This window comes from Polypterus senegalus, chromosome 2, assembly GCF_016835505.1.
Source record: "Polypterus senegalus isolate Bchr_013 chromosome 2, ASM1683550v1, whole genome shotgun sequence".
NCBI lineage: Eukaryota > Metazoa > Chordata > Cladistia > Polypteriformes > Polypteridae > Polypterus > Polypterus senegalus.
In genome coordinates, this window is record NC_053155.1 from 312,413,285 (window position 1) to 312,430,605 (window position 17,321).

Genomic DNA, 17,321 nt, shown 5'->3' on the forward strand with positions numbered 1-17,321 from the left:
ACATGATAGTTATACAGTGGAACCTCGAGACACGAGTTTAATTCGTTCCAGCATTGAGCTTGTATAGCGAATTTCTCGTATCTAGAACAAAACTTCCCCATTGAAAATAATGGAAATCCAGTTAATCCGTTCCGCACCCCCAAAAATATCAACATAAAAATCAATTTTCCTAACAAATAACACTGATAAATAAGTGTGGATACACTTTGTCTGCTGAGCGTCATGTGATCATAACTGAGTTGATGGTTCTTCTCTCTCGTGCGCGTCTCCCTCTCTCTCTCTCGCTCGCGCACGCTTCTCTCTCTCTCCTTATCTCGCTCGCTCGCGCGTCTCTCTCTCTCTCCTTATCTCTCGCTCGTTCGCTGCGCCTCTCTCTCTCTCCTCTTGAGGGTAGAGAAAAGCCAAGCAAAATGCCACCTTTTATTGGCTAACTAAAATGATTACAACATGCAAGCTTTCGAGGCAACTCAGGCCCCTTCTTCAGGCGAGATGTAATCAAAGCAGCTTGCATATTGTAATCTTTTTAGTTAGCCAATAAAAGGGGTCATTTTGCTTGGCTTTTCTCTACATTCATAATGGCTAACACGGTACAACACCCTAGTACTCCTCTTGAGGGCAATCGTCTCCTATTCTCCGACAGCGTGTACACAATATTTTTGGATACGCTTATACGGTGAACTGCTACAGCGAAACAATGAAATCACAAGCGCACAAACACGTAGATCCTCGCGCTACGGGAGAACAAGGAACACTGAGTGAGGTGACGGGCTGGTTGCGTCAGCTTGGGTGAATCCCCGAGTCGAGGCGGATCGGGAAACGCGTCACGCATAACCACAGCCTGGCTCTCGTGGCTCGTTACGTGAGCCAATGCTCGTATTTAGATCTGAATTTTTCGCTCATACTTTCCTCTTATCTTGAATTTCTCGTATACAGAGGTGATCGTATCTAGAGGTTCCACTAACCCTCACCTGTTCTGTTTCTCTTCTCGGTACTCAAATGTGGTACTTGGTGCCACTGCCCACCTGCCAAGTTGTTTTGCCTGCCTAAGGTAAAGTCATCCCTGATGGAGGATCGCAGAAGTCGTCGGAAAGAGGGGTTCTTTCATCGGATTAGCGCTATTTCAGCTGTAAAATGGCCAATAGGGGGAGGCAGCTTGATGAATGAGGTCTCCAGGACTCTAAACAAATCCAAATCATATTATGGGATATCCATCCATTCATCCATGATCCATCCCAGTATATTCTAACTACAGAGTCACAGGGGTCTACTGGAGCCAACACAGGGTGCAAGACAGGAAACAAACCCCGGGCAGGGCACCAGCCCACCGCAGGGCATGCACACACACACACACACACACACCAGGGACAATTTAGGATCACCAATGTACCTAACTGGCATGTCTTTGGACTGTGGGAGGAAACCCACGCAGACACGGGGAGAACATGCAAACTCCATGATGTGGTATCATCTACTGTTAAATTCTGCTCCATACTTCTACATTTTTTATTTTTATACTGTATTGAGGATTTGCTCTGTTCTGTGTATTGCATTGTATTGTATTGATCCCCTTCTTTTTGACACCCACTGCACACCCAACCTACCAAAGGGGTCTCTCTTTGAACTGCCTTTCCCGAGGTTTCTTCCATTTTTTCCCCTACAAGGGTTTTTTTTGGGGAGTTTTTCTTGTCTTCTTAGACAGTCGAGGCTGGGGGGCTGTCAAGAGGCAGGGCCAGTTAAAGCCTATTGCGGCACTTATTGTCTGATTTTGGGCTATACAAAAAATAAATTGTATTGTCTGAGGTGCGCTCTCTCGACTATACGTAATGACTTTGACAAGCAGCGAGGTGACATGCAGGTGCAACCTGCTCAATAAAGATCGTAAGTACTTTACATGGTTATCTGTGCCAACATGTTACGTTCTGATATGAGGTAAATGCTCTGTAATATAAAACCGTAACTTGCTGTTAAACAACATACTGAATAAACAACTGCTAAAATCACATTACTTTAACATGGCTTTCTGATAACTTCACCTTCATTTAATCCTGATACTCTGTATATTTAATTCATTATAATAACTATACATGGTGGCTCTAAAATCCGTACTAACCCCTACTCTCTCTTCTGGGGATTCTCTTCTAGGATTGGTGGCGCCAGTGTTCGGTAGCCTCGCCTCTGTCAGTGCACCCCAGGGCAGCTGTGGCTACAAAGTAGCTTATCATCACCAGCGTGTGAATGTGTGTGTAGGGCAGCAGTAGCTCAGTCGGTAGAGCGGGTTGTTCAGCAATCGGAGGGTCGCAGGTTCGATCCTGGCTCCCGGCATGAGAATGCAGCTGTTGTGTCCTTGGGCAAGACACTTAACCTACCTTGCCTTATAAAGTAGCTTATCATCACCAGCGTGTGAATGACTGTTGTGTTCTGAAGCGCCTAGGGGGGTTCTTGAACTCTAGTAGGCGCTATATCAAATACAGGCCATTTACCATTTCTGTTCATTTTCTGTGGTGGTGACCTGTGCCACCACACCCTAATCAAAGCACCGTGATGCCCTACATTGATGGATTAAAAGCCAGAAGTCTACGTGACCGTCATCATCAAGTCCTTCCAAGAGAACCCTGAATACAAAGAGGACTGTTTCATTTATGTTAGGTAGAATGCCTAGAGGGTGCTGGGTGGTCTCATGGTCTGGACCCCCTGCAGATTTTAGCTTTTCTGTCCTCCCAGGCCATTGGACCTTACTCTTATTCGATGTTAATTAGTGTTGTCGTATTATAATTCTTACTTTGTCTTTTATTTCTCTTTTCTTCATCATGTAAAGCTCCATTATTTGTATGAAAATGTGCTATAGAACTAAATGCTGTTGTTGTTGAATGGGACGTGAATATCATTACTTCATAGAGTCGAGGAAAAGCTCCGATTTCAAAATGGGGTCACAAACCAAAAATGTTTGGGAACCTCGCGCATAACATATTGAGAAGAAGGGTGTGGATGATGCATCGGGCACTTGTGGAGAATTACAAGCGCTCAGCTCGGGTCACACATTCTTGGCCACAGTAATTAGTCCAGCATAGTTGGCAGAGCCTTCCCTCGCCCTCAGAGAGAGACACCTTAAAAGATCAGTGCACCATTATAGTCCACTCAAAACTAACGCAACACACTTCAGTACCATTTTGCCAAATTCGTCAGACCTTTCTGTGTTTTCCCCAAACTTGACTTGCCGCTTGATCATCAGTAGCTGAGCGGGATTGCTAACGAGACAGATTTGGTTTGGACAGAAATGCTGGATTATGGGCTTACCGTGTCAAGAATCCCGAAAACGTCAGCCTCACGGGATAACCATAGTGGATCATCTTCACCATCTCCAGAACGCCAATGTACTGCAGTTGAGGGGACACACAGAATCTGTCAAAAAAGTCCGACTTCTTGCAGTGGTTGGGTTTGATGCACTGAACAAAGTGTGGAGTGCAGTTGTGGAGCTTACTGGTGATATCAGTGATGGAGTTCTGGAAAAGTAAAAAGAAGAATAAGTTAAATAACAGTACAGGAAAAAAAGACAAACCACCACAAAGTCATTCACTAATTAACCAATAAGAACACAGAGAAAGCATCACAAGCTTACAGTTAAAAAAATGAAAAGGAAGCAAAAAGTAATACATTGATTAAACAATTAATTAATTAATTAATTAATTAATAATAGAAAAGAGACAAAGCAATAAAATGTAATTAAATAAATGATCAATTTAAAGAGAAACAAAGCATCAAAAGTCATGAAAGAGAAAAGGCAGGAAAAACAAAAAAACTGAATAACCAATTAGTAAAGAAAAGTGCCAAAAAGGAATTAATTTGCCAATTAGGAAGGTGACTTATTAACCAATAAAGAAATCAGACAAAGTACCAAAAAACCATTAAAAAAAATTAACCAATAAGAAAAGAAACAAAGTGCCAATAAAGGAATTCATTAATACAAACTAGACAACACGCCAAAAAATAATTAATTAGCCAATAACGAGAGAGAAGGTAACAGAAAGTAGTGAATCAATTAACCAATCAAAAAAGAGAACACGCTAAACAAATAATTAATGAATTGACAAATAAAAAAAGGAAAAAGTAATGAATTAATTAACCAATAAGAAAAGAGATAAAGCACCAAGCAAATAATTAATTAATTGACTAATAGAAAAATAGGACAAAAACACAATGTGATTAATTAATTAACCAATAAGAAAAATGACAAAAGAGAAAAAAAGTAATGAATTAATCAACCAATAGGGAAAGAGATAAAGCAACAAAAAGTAATGAGTTAATTAACCAATAAGAAAAGAGAGAGGGTAACAGAAAGTAATGAATAAATGAACCAATCAGAAAAGAGACGAAGCGCTAAACAAAAAAATAATGAATTGACTAATAAAAAAGGAAAAAGTAATGAATTAATTAACCAATAAGAAAAGAAATAAAGCAACAAAATGTAATGAGTTAGTTAACTAATAAGAGATAAAGCAGCAAGCAAATAATTAATTAATTGACAAATAAAAAAGGACAAAAACAAAATGTGATTATTAATCAATAAGAAAAATAAAAAAAATCAAAAAGTAATGAATTAATTAACCAATAAGAAAACAGCTAAAGCAATGAGCTGTAGTGAGTTAATTAACCAATCAGAAAACAGATAAAGCACCAAGCAAATAATTAATTGACTAATAAAAAAGGACAAAACCAAAATGTTATTAATTAACCAATAAGAAAAATGAAAAAAACACCAAAAAGTAATGAATTAATTAACCAATAAGAAAAGAGATAAAGCGCCAAACAAATAATTAATTAATTGACTAATAAACAAAGGACAAAAACACAATGTGATTAATTAATTAACCAATAAGAAAAATGACAAAAGAGAAAAAAGTAATGAATTAATCAACCAATAGGAAAAGTAATGACAACAACAACAACAACATTTATTTATATAGCACTTTTTCATACAAAAAAATGTAGCTCAATGTGCTTTACAAAATGAAGAATAGAAAAATAGAAGACACAGTAAAAAATAAACATAAGTCAACATTAATTAACATAGAATAAGTAAGGTCCGATGGCCAGGGTGGACAGAAAAAAGAAACAAAAAAAAGCTCCAGACGGCTGGAGAAAAAAAAAATAAAATCTGTAGGGATTCCAGACCAAGAGACCGCCAGTCCCCTCTGGGCAAAAGAAAGTTAAATGAGCTAGTTAACCAATAAGAAAAGAGAGAGGGTAATAGAAAGTAATGAATCAATTAACCAATCAGAAAAGAGATAATGTGGCAAACAAAAAAAATTAATGAATTGACTAATAAAAAAGCAAAAAGTAATGAATTAATTAAAAAATAAGAAAAATGACAAAGCACCAAAAATTAATGAATTAATTAACCAATAAGAAAAGAGGATAAAGAACCAAGCAAATAATTAATTAATTGACTAATAAACAAAAGACAAAAACAAAATGTGATTAATTATTTAACCAATAAGAAAAATGACAAAATGTGAAAAAGTAATTAATTAATTAACCATATAAAGCAACAAAAAGTAATGAGTTAATTGACCAATTAGAAAGGAGACAAAAATGTTAAAAAGTAATCAATTAATTAACCAAATTATAATAGAGACAAAGGACCAAACAGTAGTTAATTACTTGACCAATAATAAATGGACAGAGCGACAATATAAATGAATTAATTAATGAACTCATTCGACAAGAAGACAAAGCACCAACATTATTCAATGAGTGACATGGCTGATGGAATCACATGCAGGTTTTGACCCCACGGCCCCCGTAACTGACTTGCGCAGGTTTAGGATATGACTGGATGGCTGCCTGCACTTCTACCATTTACAGTACCTGATGAATCCTTTAAACAGAACAATCAAACACTTGGGCTCCTGAACGTACGAATTTTGCGGCACCACTACATGTACTGTAAGTGGATCCCTATGATGAAATGAAGTGGTGAATTTCTGTCCCTTGCAGTTGAAAAACAAAAAAATGTTATGACTGCCCCAAGATAAAAATGAGCCTAAGTCATACCTGAAAGGAACGGCTCCCTTCATTCTGAGCGGCAGTACGGCCCCTCATTAGGCTGCAATGTCCTGCAGTCATTTCATTTGCTCTGGTGCTTTAGAGGGGACTGGGTGGTCTCATGGTCCCTACAGATCCCTACAGATTTAATTTTTTTCTCCAGCCGTCTGGAGTTTTTTTTTGTTTTTTCTGTCCACTCTGGCCATTGGACCTTACTCTTATTCTATGTTAATTAATGTTGACTTGTTTTAATTTCTTATTGTGTCTTTTATTTTTCTATTCTTTATTTTGTAAAGCACTTTGAGCTGCTGTTTTGTATGAAAATGTGCTATAGAAATAAATGTTGTTGTTGTTGTTGCGTTGGTGACTACATTATGGTCGTGTGACACCCCAAGAGAAATGTTGGGGTACCAACCTGGCTGTCCCCGCTTAATTCCACAAAAAAAACGAAAAAGGGTCACTAGATGTGCCAACACAAACTAACCGTCAGAGTTTTGGTAATTATGTATGTCTGGTCTCTTGAGAAAGGAGCTCCATCGTACAGTGGGTTCTGCTCAAAACTGAACACCTCCTTCTGGCCGCTGCTGGCTTTATAGTTGGAGGGCTGGAAGAGGCGGAGTCAGTTGCCCTCATTGAGCTTCTTCTTTCTACTGCAGAGGGAATGAGAGGGGAGAAGGGCAGTGCCAGTGCCCCCTCTTGACCCGGGGTGACAGTACCTACCCCAGATGAGCCCAGACGTGCAAATGTGACAGCGGTAAAATAAATCTTTAGTCTGCACAGCTGAGTCACTATGACAAACTGCAAATAAAGGCGACTCACTTCTGTTCACACTTTTATTTATTACCTGACTGTCCATTTTAATTTTGTCAGTGATTCAAATCCGATATGAGTTGTGTGTTTAGATATTTATTCCGAATGTGCCCTGCAGATGCAAAATTTCTGAACAAAACAAACGTGACCCAAATGTTGCAAAGTTTTTCTTCCACAGACGCGTAGAAATGAGTGGCCAAGCGGTGTGGTGGACAACGCTGATGCTGGCAGGCTCGTCTAGTGCAGCGGCTGAATCCCAGGGACAGTGATGCTGATTCACTAGGGGGCGCCAGTGGTCATGAGCTGGCTGCTCAACAAATGGACGGCGCAGACAAATCAGCTCCAGCCTGCTGGCAAATTGCAATGGGCACCGACGATAGCCGGTTGCGGCGTTCAACGAATGTACATCGTCAAATATATTCGACTCCGCCGTGCTGGCAAATTGGATTGGGAACCAGTTTAAGGGTTAAGAGAAAGCCATATTAAAATTATGAGTTTGTAGCATTTTTTTTTAAAAGTGCTCCATCATATCAGCCTGGTGACTTTCTATCGGTCAGCTATTCCAGATTTTAGTTGCCTAACAGCAGAGGGCCGCCTCACCACTTCTTTCATTTATTTATAATTGTGCTAATCCATTTTGTTTTTTGTATGTCTGTTAATTCTGTCTTATCTGTTCAGCTGGACTTTCAATGTGTTTTATAAACACATTTGACTTTGTATGGTGGCATGATGGCGCAGTGGGTAGCGCTGCTGCCTCGCAGTTAGGAGACCTGGATTCGCTTCCCGGGTCCTCCCTGCGTGGAGTCTGCATGTTCTCCCCTTGTCTGCGTGGGTTTCCTCCCACAGTCCAAACACATGCCAGTTAGGTGCATTGGCATCCTAAATTGACTCTGGCATGTGTGCACCCTGCAGTGGCCTGGCGCCCTGCCCGGGGTTTATTTCCTTCTTTACGCCCTGTGTTGGCTGGGATTGGCTCCAGCAGACCCCCGTGACCCAGTGTTAGGATGTAGCAAGTTGGATAATGCCTGACTGACTGAAGGCCAGATGTCCACATGACCATCATCATCATCATTAAATTCTTTCAAGTGAAGCATGAAAACCATGAGGACTGATTGAGATCATTAGTGTCAGGTAGAATGCCCAGTAGGGGCTTGCTGAGTGGTCTTGTGGCCCCAGAACCCCTGCAGATTTTGTTTTTTTTTTTTGTTCTTCTAGTCCACCTGGAGTTTTTTTATTTTTTATGTTGTTTTGTTGTGTCCTCCCGGCCATCATACCGTACTTTATTCTTTGTTATTTAGTATTGCCTAATCTTATTTTTATATTTTTATTTTTTATAGACTTTTCTTCCTTCATCTTGCTAAGCACTTTGAGCTACACCAGATGTAGGAAAACGTGCTCTAGAAATAAATGTTTTTGATGTAAAGAAGATGGAAGAAAAACAGCAGTCGAGAAACAAACCCAACTTAAGCCAAATGCCAAAGCAAAGAGATGGGTCGTAAGCACAGATTAAAACATTTCAACAGGTGGCACAGATCTAAAAGGAAAAGGAAGGGAGGGAGCAGAGACCGCAAGGGCTCAATCACCAGTGCTTTTGAGCCGAGACCTTCTGAAACAATGAAGGCACTCGGGGTCTCAGGACAGGCAGCAGAATCAGGCTTTTTTATTGTACGGCGCACATAGAGACTCAGTTCAGATGACTTGAACCCTGAGCCATAGGCACCTCTTACATTAATTACAATTCTTATCATTTAAGCCATTATTCATCCTCATCTGACTCCTATCATTTCATCTCTCCAATCCTGCCTCTAATTAATTCTATTAAATTTTCTTAACTGAAGGGGTGTCAAAACCCCTCTCTGTCCATCATTCCTGTTTGACGAGGCCTATCCTTACTCCCCACTAGCTTGACGCTTGCCGCCATTAAAGAGTTGATATTCCCTCTCTAAGCTAAGGGCCCATCTTTCTCCAGCTCTCCTGCACATCTAATCTTTGGCTTAATGAACTATTGTGGTTTTCTAGCTCATACAGACTAATAAAACATAATGGAGGCACAAGTCTTTTTAATCCTAACTCTTACATCTTAATGCGTAGTAAAATATAGCGTCTGCTTTTCTCATGCTGTAGTGGGCTGGCGCCCTGCCTGGGGTTTGTTCCTACATTGCACCCTGGGATCGGCTCAAGCAGACCCCCGTGGGGGTTTTCTCATGTGCATTTAATGCTCTTCTAATACGTAGAGACATAGATCTTGGAACATCCAGTAAAAACCAGGCTTGGCGGACCTAAGGGCTCTAATGGAATTACGAACCTGAAAAATCTCTGCGACGTTAACCCCTTCAAAGCCTTAAAAAAAAAAAAAAAAAATATATATATACAAATATATATATATATATATATATATATACTAGCAAAATACCCGTGTTTCACAGCGGAGAAGTAGTGTGTTAAAGAAGTTATGAAAAAGAAAAGGAAACATTTTAAAAATAACGTTACACGATTGTCAATGTAATTGTTATGTGACTGTTATGAGTGTTGCTGTCGTCAAGGATTTGATTATCATTATTTCCTACAATCAGGTTTGTATTTGGAGGACGTGTTGTGCTCAAGTTACATTCCGTGTTTGTCAACCGTTGTAACGATAACAGGTTTCATTCATCGAAGTGTTCACTACCCAAATCGCTACTCGTGAATCTAAGATGTTTAACAGGCATTCCCGGTATTAACTTGTGGATTTGCCTGCGAATATTTAGCGGCAGCGTGTCTATGAACGTAATTTACACTTAAGCTTTACACCGTGCTTTCCTATTGATATGTCTACAAAGGCTTGTTCAGATTCAGATGGTTGTTCCTTTCTTACTGCATCAATAAACAGCTCGTCTTCCTCTTTATCTGAGACATTACACACTGCGCACACGGGTTTACCTTTCCCAGTTCTGCAAACTGGGGGTTCAATTTACCACATTTTTTACGCTGTCTTCCTATAGCTGGACATTCACTTTTTCCACCGTGTGCTTTGTTTCCGCAGTAGCTGCACTTATGAATATGCTTGTATGCGTCACTCGCTTCATATTCTTTTGCTGCCTTCTCAATTGTGTAATGCGTTTTTTGTTCAGCGCTCTTTGCAGCTCTTGCTTGTTGTCTGCGTACTGCGTTCACAGTCAGTTCACGTGAGCCGCTCAGAGTACATGCATTGAAAGTTCTCAGCTGTGCTTGTGCTATCTCGTGCGATCTTGCGATGTCCACGGCTTTATTTAATGTTAGCTCAGACCCGGCACTTAAAAGTTTCTCTCGCACTTTCGCTGAGTTTGTGCCAAACACTAGTCTATCCCTGACCATCTCATCTTCGTTTGCATAAGCACAGTCCTTCACCAGCAATTTTAACTCCGCTACAAAGTGATCAAAAGTCTCATTTATACCATGCGTCTTCTCATTAAACTTGCATTTCGCGAATATCGTATTCGTCTTAGGCATGACAAACGCCAGCGGCAGCCTGTCTATGAACTTCATTTAAACTTAAGGTTTACACCGTGCTCTGTTTCTGCAGTAGCTGCACTTATGAATACGCTTGTATGCGTCACTCGCTTCATATTCTTTAGCTGCCTTCTCAATTGTGTAATGCGTTTTTTGTTCAGCGCTCTTTGCAGCTCTTGCTTGTTGTCTGCGTACTGCGTTCACAGTCAGTTCACGTGAGCCGCTCGGAGTACATGCATCAAAGGTTCTCAGCTGTGCTTGTGCTATCTCGTGCGATCTTGTGATGTCCATGGCTTTATTTAATGTTAAAAGTTTCTCTCGCACTTTCGGCTAAGTTTGTGCCAAACACTAGTCTAGCCCTGACCATCTTATCTTCATTTGCATAAGCACAGTCCTTCACCCGCGAATATTTAGCGGCAGTGTGTCTATTGGATTGCTGCTCACAGATAGCCTTATATGGGCAGGCACTCAATTATATGGGAGGCGTGACGATGAGGGACGCAACTCCGCCTCACACGGCGACCGAGCTGCGGGCTATGGCTGTATATATGTACGTAAGTAGGTTCCAGTTTTGACCGTTACGCGTAGAATTTCAAAATGAAACCTGCCTAACTTTTGTAAGTAAGCTGTAAGGAATGAGCCTGCCAAATGTCAGCCTTCTACCTACACGGGAAGTTGGAGAATTAGTGATGAGTCAGTGAGTGAGTGAGTGAGGGCTTTGCCTTTTATTAGTTTAGATTAAAAGGTTAAAATCGATTCTAAATTTTCCTGGAAGCCATTGAAGTGAGGCTAAACCAGGCGGTACAGGATCGTACTTTCTTCTCCCAGTTAAAAGACGAGCAGCAACATTCTGGACCAACTGAAGACATTCGAAGAGACAACTGATCCAAACCCACATACAAGGAAATGGAACGGGCTAAACGGGAGGAGATAACAGCGTGAGTTTTTTTGAATTTTTTCCAAGAAAGGTAGGAAGAAATCATTTTTAACAACAGAACTAATCTGTTTATCGAACTCGAGAGGATCGTCAAACACCACACCCAAATTCTTAGCAGACGATCAACTGATGATCTGCTGCACTGAGCTAAATGGCCAAGCACAGAAAACATAAACCAATCTGAGATGTTAACTGCCGGGGCTCTCGAAAACCTGAAAGGCCTGAGAGCCAAAGAGAGCGAGACGACAAATCGGCACTCAAATGAAAGGCGGCCGGCAGGTCGGAGTTGGAATGTCGCTCTTGTTACACGTCAGAAGCCTCCACATTCATCTGCAGCTGTCAGTAGCCTAACACACGTTCACAAACTAGATCATTTGAGAAAAATGAGCAGCTAGTTAACCCTTCAGTCGGATTTTCTAAATTGCTAATGATTAGTTTCAGGGACTGACATTCAAAAACAATAAATCAATAAAATGGCCTTTCTGAAATGGACATTTTCAATAAGTCCTTTTGTATTTTAAATGCTGACCTTTAATAGTAAATAAGCCGCACTGGCGCTAATTGAAGTTGCCCGTGTGCCGCATTAATCAAGTGCTCTTCTTTCTCTACCATTAATATTTAAGACATGACGCATGCCATTTGATCAGCGTCTGCAAGGAATTACTGTGAAGCGCGCCACGCTCGGGATGGCATGGTGGTGCAGTGGTTAGTGCTGCTGCTTCTGCCAACACCTTATACGTTCAGTTTTCTGAGGTTTAATCCAGAAACTGATGACCATCTACATGAAGTCTGGGATGTTTTCCTGTGTCTTTGTGGGTTTTTCTCTTGGTACACCAGGTTTCCAGTCAAACGTACAAATATGTGTGTAAGGTTAACTGATGATTGCAAATTGGCCCTGATTTGATTTCGTTTTTTATATATAATTGTGTGTATGTATATATTGCCCTGTGTGGGCTCATAGGGGAGAGCTTAAGTGCTCTAGTGAGTGTAATTCTAATGCCGCTCCAGGGGATGGCGCTGTGTCCTAATGCTGTTTCTCTTCCTTGCTCTGCAGTCCTGAAGATTGATGGCTGTAACATCATTGATGTCACTTCTGGTGTTCATCCCCCTGGACACGCCTCTTCCTGCCAGAAAGACTTAAAACTGGAAGATCCACCATCTTGAGTTAATTCATACTTGGTCTCGTGTCTAAGAAGATGTTCTCACGATTATTTTGAATGTGCGTGTTACTTTGTCAACAAGTATACCAGTTCTCCAATTGGTGCCCCAACTCTTCATATAACACTTTTGTTGCTAAATCTATCTATCTATTGTGGCAGGTGGCTGGCGTCCATGCCCAGCTGGGATGCCCCTGCACACTATATTCAGGGGGAGCAGCCCTAGACAGCGCAATACCTCCCCCTGGACGCTAGATGGCCGTCCCCTGGGGTGGAGCAGTGCCTAGGTTTCCCACAGGGCTCCCTGGAATTGGAGTTGGGTCCCGCAGGCATTGCCAGGGGGTGCTGTGTTTGGGACTCCTGAGCCCGTGTGGGCAGCAGATGCATCACACTCGGAAGTGGTAGGAACTCGGTGATCAAGCACCTGGAGCACCTCCGGGTGAACTATAAAAGGAGCCAGCGACCATCACTCAGGGTCCAGTGTCGGGTGGAGGAGGACAAGGTTGCTTGGGAAGAGTGGTGGTGCCAAGGACAGGAAAGTGCTTGTTGTACTGGTGTGATTAGTGCTGGGACTGTGTATTACCTGAGGGTCACGGGAAAGACGTGTGCCCACAGGGGAAGAAAATAAATAGTTTATTTAATTGCACACGTGCCTACGTGTCAATCTGTGTCAGGTCAGGTGCTATACAGCGTCAAGCTTACACTATCTATCTATCTATCTATCATTATATAGTGCCTTTCACATCTATCTATCTATCTATCATTATATAGTGCCTTTCACATCTATCTATCTATCTATCTATCTATTATATAGTGCCTTTCACATCTATCTATCTATCTATCATTATATAGTGCCTTTCACATCTATCTATCTATCTATCTATCTATCTGTATATATATATGTTATGGCCAAAACCCGAAATCGGGCAAAGTGCGAAGTGTCCGGCCAAATTGAGAAATGTCCAATGTCCGATCTTTTTCTTGATTTCAGGATTTGGCCAGCCAGTTTGGAAAACAGCATGGGGCAATCGGCCAAAGTCAGAAGAAAAAAAGCACGAGGAGCGATTTGTTGCTCACTTAGTAGAGCAATTGCATCGAGTGTAGCCTTGGCCAACGGTCGGTGATTGGGAAGATGGTTCGTAGTGATTTTTCTTCTGTGCCTACGGATTCCAGTGCGAGCAGTTTCTTATGTAGAATGGAAAACTCGCTTCTGAATCTGCATCTGCAAGTTTTTAAGTATCTTCGCACCTTGAGCGGACAGTCTTACATCAGCACATTGAACTTTGGCCAGGGAGTTCTCGCCACTTAATGAAATGGCCGGGCCAAAGTAGCATGTACACTGGTCATTTCTAGTAATTCGGACTTTGGCCACAACTCGCGGCCAAAATGTGAAATGGTTGGCCAATTCAGAAACTGGCAGATCTTCAGGTTTGGCCCATAACATATACACACACTACTATAAATATATAGTAACCACAAGGGGGCATCACTTAGCCACAAACCTCACTGCTATAAATAAAGGTGTTTATTTGCCAATCATACATTTTCAATAATTATTAGCAAAGAAAGATCAATTTGAAAAACATGAAATCTCAAATACACTAAATAATCAATTTCTCCCCTCCTTCAAATGAGCGTTTCCCACTGCCTCCCGACTCTGACTCCTCAAAGTGAGGACGCAGGTTTCTTTTGAACTTGACCTGGGAACTGTTTACGGTATGATGCACAAATCGCCCAGTGCACTTCCAGGGCAGTCCTCTCCTGACAGAGCCCAATAGAGGGGCACCCAAGGAACCCAAAAGGGCTGCATTTCTGAACTCTAATTGGGTTCAGCACTAAGCAACACTGCCACCTACTGTGTAGGAGAACTGCCACCCATGTTCACTTGGTCCACCGGTGATTGAACTGATAAGGAAAGGCACACACCAGTCTAAAGGTCCCACAGTTGAGCAAAAACCAAAGCCCTGAGGACGAGACAGGACTGACCTGATCCACAGGACAGGCAATGCAGGACATGTACTACTTATGTTTAGAATTAATAGGAAATTTTAAAAATACCCTGAAAAAGAAGCTGCAAAGGAAACAACAGCTGTATAAAGCGTATAAGACTAATAACTCCAATTTGAATCGTAGGGCATATGAGAAGACGATGGCAACCACTAAGAAGAATATTTGGGAGGCTAAAAGACTGTTGGAGAGGAATATATCAGAGAAGGCAAAAAACGACCCTAAGACATTCAGTATTTAAGTAGTTAAAGATCAGTCAAGGAGGAGGTCAAGCGCATCAGGAATAGTAAAGGGGAATTAAAAGACACAGACAGTGAAATAACGGATACCCTAAACTTACATTTTTCTGAGGTCTTCACATGTGAGGAAGTGGATAACCGCCGAGTGGTAACAGGGACTACTAAGGAGGTACAGTAATCCCTCATTTATCATGGGAGATAGGTTCCAAGGCTGGCCGCAATAACTGAATTTCCGCGAAGTAGGGACACCATATTTATTTAATTACTAGCAGAATACCCGCGCTTCGCAGCGGAGAAGTAGTGTGTTAAAGAAGGTACGAAAAAGAAAAGGAAAAATTTTAAAAATAACGTAACATGATTGTTAATGTAATTGTTTTGTCATTGATATGAGTGTTGTTCTCATATCTATCTATCTATCTATCTATATATATATATATATATATATATATATATATATATATATATATATATATATATATATATATATATGTTGTTCTCATATCTATCTATATATATATATCTCTATCTATCTATATATATATATATATATATATATATATATATATATATATATACCAGCTTGACAGCGAGAAGTAGTGTGTTAAAGAAGTTATGAAAAAGAAAAGGAAACATTTTAAAAATAACGTAACATGATTGTCAAAGTAATTGTTTTGTGTATTTGGCGGCAGCGTCACAAAGTTGTTTTCGGCAGCTGCATCAGAAAATGTACCACGACGTCTGACACGCCTCCTTTTTACTGTTTTCTCACAGCTTGGATTGCTGCTGTCATATATATATATATATATACACACACACATACATACATACATACATACATATATATACACATATATACACATACATATCTTCATATCTACATATACACACATATATATATACATACATACCTATCTACATCATATATACACACACATACATACACACACACACAAATTATATATATGTGTGTATGTATGTATGTATGTATGTGTGTATGTATGTATGTATGTATATATATATATATATATATATATATATATAATGTAGATAGGTGTGTGTGTGTGTATATATATATATATATATATATATATATACACATACATACATATATATACACATACATATACTTGTGTGTATAGCTTTTATATATGTGTGTGTATAGCTTTGGTCACTGAGTGCAAGGGAGAAATAATAAAATATAGTCTATAAGTTATTAAACAGTAAAACATTAACGTTTTAAGAAGTACAGGTACATTGAGCACTACTGGAGTGGTTTGGGTAAACTACATTTTAAAGACTGTGTAACACAACAGGTAAGTAACTAACAGCAGCTAAAATGTATATGGATCATCTCTCGGTAGTAGATCCCTTTTGAAAGGCGCTACACGACGGCTGTGGTATAGAAATTACATTTTCTATGTGAACGTTCAAATTTGTGCCTCTGGTAATGTGCCTTACCGGCATTTAAAGAAAATTAGTTTTGTGTCCTCTGCAGTGTTAAAGAGAAAGGCTTTGGTTTGGGATAAAAGGAAAAAAGGTGTAAAGAAAGGAAAGTTGCCTTTTTCTTTTATATAGTATAGAGAGATGTGTTCGCTGACGTTATGATCGCCTTTTGGGACAGTCGCGTGGGTCTTGTGTAGACTGGTGAGACGTCCCGCCATTAATCGGCTGTGATGGCACTGTCAGTCCTCCACTCGTGCGTGTCTTCATAATCCGGTGAGACCTCATAATCGATATCGTGCAAAAGAAAGTGTGAATCGCCTTAATATTATTTTGCCGTGGTGTAGAAAAGGGGTCCCGTGTTTGCACTTGTCTGGGCTATAGCGCAGGGGAGGATGAAAAAATTAAAAGTGCTCACTTTGACTTAAGGCAGAAGCGCAGTCAGCGTCTCAAAGGCGGCACAGCTATGCACGCGCTGGCTGCTCGACTTTTGCTGGGCAGGAGACCACAGTTTTGCAGACACGTTCATGATATCAAAAGTCTCAGCGCTTTGGAGGTCATTCATATATTATATATATATATATATATAGCAAAATACCCGCCTGCAGCGAGAAGTAGTGTGTTAAAGAAGTAATGAAAAGAAAAGGAAACATTTTAATAATAACGTAACATGATTGACATTGTCATGAGTGTTGCTGTCATATATATGCCTGCCTAAATAAGTCACCCTCGCGCTCTTACTTTATTTACCGTTCATTTAATCATGGCTAGTGGCGGAAAAATTATAAAATGGAAGGAGGATGGCTTTACCAAAACAATTATTGATGGCGAATCGATTATTCATAAAGCTTGAATTGGTGATCTGTTTTTCTGTGTTAACCTCATATTTTTCATACTTCTTCTCAAACTAAGGTGGTGCGAGGGTAAAATGAATCGGGATGCGCTGATCAATGTAATCGGTGTACCAGGAAATCATGCATTGACAAAAGCTCCCTTTGCTTGTAATGCAAAGTGTGATTAAATGCATTATTTTTTAACGCGTTATGGAGCACATGCATCGAAGCTTCTCAGCTGTGCTTGTGCTAAGAAAAGGAAAGATTTTAAAAATAACGTAACACGATTGTCAATGTGACCTTTTGTAAGTAGTGCCTGGAGGATTCAGTGTGGAGAAACTCTAGAGACAGCGTGTGTATTAACTTGTGGATTTTTCTGTGAGTATTT

The 17,321-nt window shown here is 40.3% G+C and overlaps 1 protein-coding gene across 2 annotated transcripts in view; it reads right to left on the reverse strand.

Annotated features, from left to right (window-relative positions):
* Positions 1 to 17,321, reverse strand: part of myo16 (myosin XVI) — a 743,507-nt gene that overhangs the window by 130,379 nt on the left and 595,807 nt on the right. For both annotated transcript variants that reach the window (XM_039745919.1, XM_039745918.1), the window contains exon 27: positions 3,295 to 3,500. In XM_039745919.1, the coding sequence (XP_039601853.1) occupies positions 3,295 to 3,500 (206 nt within the window). The remainder of the gene's footprint in view (positions 1 to 3,294; positions 3,501 to 17,321) is intronic.